This window comes from Bos taurus, chromosome 10, assembly GCF_002263795.3.
Source record: "Bos taurus isolate L1 Dominette 01449 registration number 42190680 breed Hereford chromosome 10, ARS-UCD2.0, whole genome shotgun sequence".
Lineage (NCBI taxonomy): Eukaryota > Metazoa > Chordata > Mammalia > Artiodactyla > Bovidae > Bos > Bos taurus.
The window spans coordinates 24,935,056-24,942,133 of record NC_037337.1 but is presented as its reverse complement, the minus strand read 5'-3'; the positions used below and the strand labels follow the sequence as shown (position 1 = coordinate 24,942,133).

At 38.8% G+C, this 7,078-nt stretch overlaps 1 gene segment (V, D, J or C); it reads left to right on the top strand.

The window, feature by feature from the left end:
- The first annotated feature begins 4,635 nt into the window (after positions 1-4,635).
- LOC788997 (T-cell receptor alpha chain V region HPB-MLT-like) lies at positions 4,636-5,708 on the top strand. The segment is given in 2 exon segments: positions 4,636-5,001; positions 5,215-5,708. Coding segments are annotated over 2 exon segments (363 nt in total).
- Positions 5,709-7,078: the final 1,370 nt, after the last annotated feature.

Sequence of the window (7,078 nt, the reverse complement as noted above, 5' to 3'; positions counted from 1 at the left end):
AGGGAAATCCAAATTAAAATTACAAAGAGAAATCACTTTACATCTATCATAAGGGCTAAAATGAAAATTACTGACAATACCAAGTTCTGGCAAGGAAGCAGAGAAATTGCATCACTCATGCATTGCTGGTGGGTGAATTGCCCAGTCATTCTAGAAAACAATCCAAGAGTTTCACATAAACTTAAATATTCACTTACTGAACAACCCAGCAATCACACTTCTGGGTATTTATGCTTGAGAAAAGAAAACTTTATGTTCACACAAAAATATGTACATTAGTACTTGAAATTAACCAGTGATCTTCACTGAATGAACAGATAAATATCCTGTAGTACATTTACACAATGAGATACTATTTATACATCTTCTCAACTTCAATAAGATTATTTTGCAATAAATCATTTTAAGTTGAAACAATGGTAAGTCAAAAGTTCATTTAATATGGGAAGGAAATCTAAAAAAAGAGTGGAGATAAATATATACATGTATAACAGATTTTCTTTGCTGCATTGCAGAAACTAACATTGTAAAGAAACTATACTTCAATACAAATAAAAATTTTAAAAATGATAACCCATCTAATATATTTAACCTAGCTTCCCTTGAAAGTGAAAGTCGCTCAGTCGTATCCGACTCATTGCGACCCTATGGGCTGTCTATGGAATTCTCCAGGCCAGACTAATGGAGTGGGTAGCCTTTCCCTTCTCCAGGGCATCTTCTCAATACAGGGATTGAACACAGGTCTCCTGCATTTCAGGTGGATTCTTAACCAGCTGAGCCACAAGGGAAACCCAAGTATACTGGAGTGGGTAGCCTATCCCTTCTCCAGAGGAACTTCCTAACCCAGGAATCAAACCAGGGTCTTCTGCTTTGCAGCAAATTCTTTACCAACTCAGCTATCAGGGAAGCGGTAGCTTCCCTTAAATGTGGCCGATACTCACATTAGCCTACAGCTGGGAAAAAAATTGTCTCAAACAGTCTACTTTAAAATGATGAAAATCTTATGAATGTGTTGAGTACTGTACTGAAAATGAAAATCAGAATGGTTATATGGGTATGAAATGGCTGTAAATGTGTTGGTTGTTTACACTCATGATTTTGAGGCTGGCCAGGAGCTCAGCTCACTGCTGCTGCCCAGAATCATCAGGAAACATAATACTGCATGTTGCTAGCCCAGGAAAAGATAAAACTTCAATATTCCAAGCATGGTTTCTACTGAATGCATACCACTTTCTCACTACTGTAAAGTCAAAAATCCTAAATTGAATTATCCTAAATTAAGTTGGGGACAGTCTGTAGTGATTAAAAGGTAAAAATTATTGATATATGCTATAGTCTAGATGGATCTCAGGATGTTATGCTGAGTAAAAAACAACCTCAGAGGCTACATGGTGTATGATTACACTTACTGGATTATTATGGTTGTATACATAGTGTGATTCTACTTATTCAACAGTCTCAACAGGACAAAATACAGAGATGAAAGGAGATCAGTAGTGACCTGGATTGTAAAGAAGTGCAGGCCTCAGTAAGGTGTGCAAAGAGGATTTCTTTAGAGAGATGGAACAATTCTAAGTGATGATTTTAATGGTGGTAACAAGAGCTCATACATGTGATAGAGTTTCACAGAGCTATGCATCAAAACCAGAGTGCATATAAAACTGAGGTATCAGATCGCAATCTGTATTTTAATAAACTTTTGGCAATATAAATTTCTTTGTATGTATATGTAATTATTATATTAGCATATATAGTTTAGAATATCAAGCTGCTTCCCAGGCTGTTGTGGGACTTTGTGGTCTCTTCTGCCTAGTTACAAATAATTGGAAACCAAGGCATCAGCAATTTTCAAGGGTTGCAGAGGTGGGGATGGTTGGCAAAGCAAGTTCTTTAGGGTGGTGGAATGGTTCTGTACCTTAATTTTAGTGGTGGTAATAAGAATTTACAAATGTTATCAATTTCACAACTATTCTTAAAAAGGTGGATATAAAACATGTGATAAATATAACATACTGATACATATAATATATGTATTATCTTGGTGTTCCCCAGACTGCTCTAGGCATTTGTGGTCTCCCCTGCTTCCTTGTAAATAATTAGAAACCAGGACATCAGCTGCCTGTCACTCAGAGTTCATATGGGACAGAAGAATAAATGGTTCAACCTCATATAAACTCTCCTCCCTGTATTACTCATTAATGAGTTCTTTTGAACTTAAATTCTAAGAACTGGCACTGTTTTTAAGACTGTATCTAATACTTCCTTTTCTACTTGTTTGTTTGCTTTTGGTTCTTTTAAATGAATTTATCTATTAAAATGATGAAACCAAGTGGAAGATTGAGAGATACATACTTCATGATCATGTAGAGTATACAAAGCTTCAATCATTAAGTTCTGTGGTATTGACATATACTAAGTGTTTGAACAGTATTGGAAAAGGTCAGTATTCATTCCAGTCCCAAGAAGGGTAATAACAAAGATTGTTTAAATTATTATGCAATTGTGCTCATTGCACATACCAGTAAGATTATGCTCAAAATCCTTCAGCTAGCCTTCAGCAGTACGTGAACCAAGAAATTCCAGATATACAAACTGGGTTTCAAAGAGGCAGAGGAACTAGAGATCAAATTGCCAACATTCATGGGATCATAGAGAAAGCAAAGGAATTCCAGAAAAACATCTGTCTCATTTACTACACTAAAAACTTTGTGTGGATAACAACAAACTGGAAAATTCTTAAGAAGATGAAAATACCAGCCCACCTTACTTGTTTCCTGAGAAATCTGTATGCAGGTCAAGAAGCAACAGTTAGAACCGGACATGGAACAACCGACTGGTTCCAAATTGGGAAAGGAGTACATCAAGGCTGTATTGTCAGTCCTCTTATTTAACTTATATGCAGAGTATAACATGCGAAATGTCGGGCTGGATGAATCACAAGCTGGAATCAAGATTGCTGGGAGAAATATCAAAAACCTTGGATATGCAGATGATACCACTCTAATGGGAGAAAGTGAAGAGGAACTAAAGGGCCTCTTGATGAGTGTGAAAGAGGAGAGTGAAAAAACTGGCTTGAAACTCAACATTCAGAAATCTAAGATCATGGCATCTAATCCCATCACTTGATGGCAAATAGAAGGGGAAAAATAGAAGTAATGACAGATTTTACTTTCTTGGGCTCCAAAATCCCTATGGATGGTGACTGAAGCCATGAAATTAAAAGATGCTTGCTCCTTGGAAGAAAAGATATGAAAAACCAGCAGGTGGGCTAAGTTGCTTCAGTAGTGTCCGGCTCTGCATCCCTATGAACCGTAGCCCTCCAGTCTCCTCTGTTCATGAGATTTTCCAGGCAAGAATATTGGGGTGGGTTGCCATGCCCTCCTCCAGGGGGATCTTCCTGACCCAGGGATCAAACCCACATCTCTTATGTCTCCTGAGTTTGCAGGCATTTTCTTAAATACTTGTGCCCCAGAGAAGCTTAATATGGCATACTAAAAAGCAGACACATCACTTTGCTGACAAAGGTCTGTATAATCAAAGCTATGGTTTTTCCAATTGTCATGTGTGGTGTGAGAATTTGACCATAAATAAGGCTGAATGCTGAAGAATTGATGCCTTTGAATTGTGGTGCTGGATAAAGCTCTTGAGAGTCCCTTGGACTGCAAGGAGGACAAACCAGTCAGTCCTAATAGAATCAACCATGAATATTCACTGGAAGGACTGATGCTGAAGCTCCAGTACTTTGGCCACCTGATGCGAAGATCCGACTTATTGTAAAAACTCTGATGCTGGGAAAGATTGAGGGCAGGATGAGAAAGGTACAGCAGAGGATGAGGTAGTTAGATAGCATCACTGACACAATGTACATGAATTAGAGCAACTTTGGGAGATACTGAAGTACAGTGTAGCCTGGGGTGCTGCAGTCCATGGGGTCGCAAAGTTTGGACATGACTTAGTGACTGAACAACAACAAAAAAAGTGTTTAAAATCTGTAGATACCAAGTTTTGTAGGAGGACATTACAGCATTATGTCACAGAAAGATCTGGCATACTTATCTTGAATTTATTTTACAAAGAGAAAAATAATGAGCCATTAACAAGTTCAATGAGACTGAACACTTTGGACCAATGACATAGAAAATGTGACATCAGGACAATTCCAGGACACATGGTCTAATAAATGCAATTCTATATGTGGAAGGGACAGGACTGAATATCCTGATCTTCCTCAAAGTCTAATAAATAAGACTCAATTTCAAATTTCAAAAGAATATTTTACTCCTGTACAATTTCATTCAATATTTAAAACTGAATAGATGCTGAAAGTCAGATGAACTGATTTTTTTTTTTTGTCATTTCATGGTGAAGTAATTTTATTTATTGAAAAACCTAAATAGAGTCACAAAACTCAATACAAAGACAGAGATATATTAATGATTTTGAATAAAATTTCCATTCACCAAGAAGCCTAAGATCTGCAAGCTTTTTAAAAGAGTCATTACATTCTGGATGGAGAAAAGTAAGACTAGGCTAAATGAACGACCTGTTAGTACATTAGAAAAGGTTTCATAGGCTATAGTAAATTATATCTTAAACAGGATGGCAAAACTATTTTGCTGAATAATTATCAATGTACATCAACTTGTTTAATATTCAGTTCTCCTCTGCTCAAATTTTAATACTGATTGCTTTTTTCACGCCTTCTTTCAGGATCTGCCTAATTTAGTGACCAGGGAAAGACAAGCAGACAAATTAAAGGTTTGTGGTGAGCCAGACTTTTTCCCATGTGTGCACAGACCACATGGTCTATGAACATGACAGCCCCCACTTCCTGTTGTGGGGAGTCACACAGGTACCGGGTAGTATGTATATGTGCTGCCAGGCACTCAAAGACACTGATCTCTTAGCTTGAGGCAGAACTAAGCACATTTGTGCAGGGAAATCCATGCCTCATGCCGCTCTCCAGTCTTCTCTGGGTGTTCCTGGCTGTCGCTTTCTCTGGTAGGGAGGCTTCCAAACATGGGAGCGAGTGTTCAGGGTGAAAGGCCTGCACACAGGCGCCTGGAGCTTCACAGGGACTTGGGGAGGAAATGAGGACTGGAGAAAAGCAGGCATCTTATGATTTCAATTTTTTGTCTTTGGATCCTCAACAACTCCTACACTATTTTATTCATTGCTTCATCTGTTTTCTGATTTTTTTTTTTTTCCTCACAGGATCTGGTGTGGCCCAGAAAGTCACTCAAGACCAGTCAGATGTATCCAGCCATGTGGGGCAGTCAGTCACCCTGAACTGTCGGTATGAAACAAGTTGGACCGCTTACTACCTTTACTGGTACAAGCAACTTCCCAGTGGACAGATGACTTCCGTTATTCGTCAGGGTTCAGAAGTGACAAATGCAAGGAAAGACCGCTACTCTGTAAACTTTAAGAAAGCAGATAAATCCATCAGCCTCACCATTTCAGCCTTACAACTGGAAGACTCTGCAAAGTACTTCTGTGCTCTTAGTGACTCACAGTGCTTGAAGTAATAGGAAAAGCTGTACAAAAACCCTGGAGCTTAGTAAGAGAGAGCCCCCCTGCTGCAGGACCCCAGCTGAAATGCACACCCGCAGACCCCAGACAAGAAATGATAGTCCTGTGGTTATTTAAGTTGTGGTCTGGATCAGAAGATTTAGTTCTAGTTAAAGGCACCTTCTACGTTATTTGGAAACAGGTGTCCAGAGTAATTTTCTACTAATATATTCTCCACTTGAATTTTTGACTTTAAATCAACTGTACAGAACATGTGTAAAGTTGTCTAAATTTGAAAATGTGCCCCATTTTCAAATGTGCCAGTAAAACTGGCAGTTTTACTTCATCACAAAACTGGGTCTAGTTGTGTGGAATCACCATCAAAACTACTTCCTTAATCATTTCCTCTTAGACTTTGTGTCAGGGCACAATCAGAAAAGCAGAACCATGAGTGATGTAGAATAAGAGATTAGTTCTAGGGATTAGAACTCAGGCAATGGCCAAAGCTGGTGGACGAGTATGTAAAAAGTTGTTATCTTTATATCTGGTGTTGAGCCTGAATTCACTTTAAGTCAGCTTAGAGTAACACTGATGCTTTTAAACTGTGGTGTTGGATAAGACTCTTGAGAGTCCCTTGGACTGCAAGGAGATCCATCCAGTCCATCCTAAAGGAAATCAGTCTTGAATATTCATTGGAAGGACTAATGCTGAAGCTGAAATTCCAATACTTTAGCCACATGGTGCAAAGAACTGACTCATTGGAAAAGACCCTGAAACTGGGAAAGATTGAAGGTGGAAGGAGAAGGGGACAAAAGAGGATGAGATGGTTGGATGGTGAGTTTGAGTAAGCTCCAGGAGTTGGTGATGGACAGGGAAGCCTGGCATGCTGCATTCCATGGGGTCGCAAAGAGTCACACACAACTGAGCAACTAAACTGAACAAAACTGAACTGAAGGTAACATTTGTAAAGGAAAGTCTGATAGGTACAAAAGTATGGACAAACTGTGACAAAGAAAGTCACACTTGAACTATGAGGACAACTGGAACCCACAGACTTGTCTGTCCCTCACCTCCTTCAGTCTCACAATACTGGGTGACCTTGAAGAGAAGTGAGTGTCATTTGCTGTCATGCTACATGCATACTTGGCCCAAGACAAAGAAGATGAGGAGGACATCTCATGGGAAGTGGAGGAGTTATGAGTCAACAATAAGATGAGCTAGTTCATCAGCAGCAATGTGTAGAAAAAGCATTTGCCAAAATCCAATAGTCAACCATGGTTAAAACTCTAAGAAACACAGAAATAATGGAGAAGTTCCTCAACAGCTCTTAGCATGTTTACTGGTAAAAAATTATACTTTTCCCTAAGGAAGGCAACAAAGGGAGAATATCCACTTTAATCGCTCTCCTTCAGCAAGTGCTAGACGTTGTAGCCAGTGCAGTAAAGCAAATAAATATATAAACAACCTTTTAAGCCAGAAAGGCAGTCAAATTACCACTATTTTCTATCTATGTAGAAAATCCCAAAGAATATACTCTTCAAAACTCCTATAACTATTAAGTGGGTTC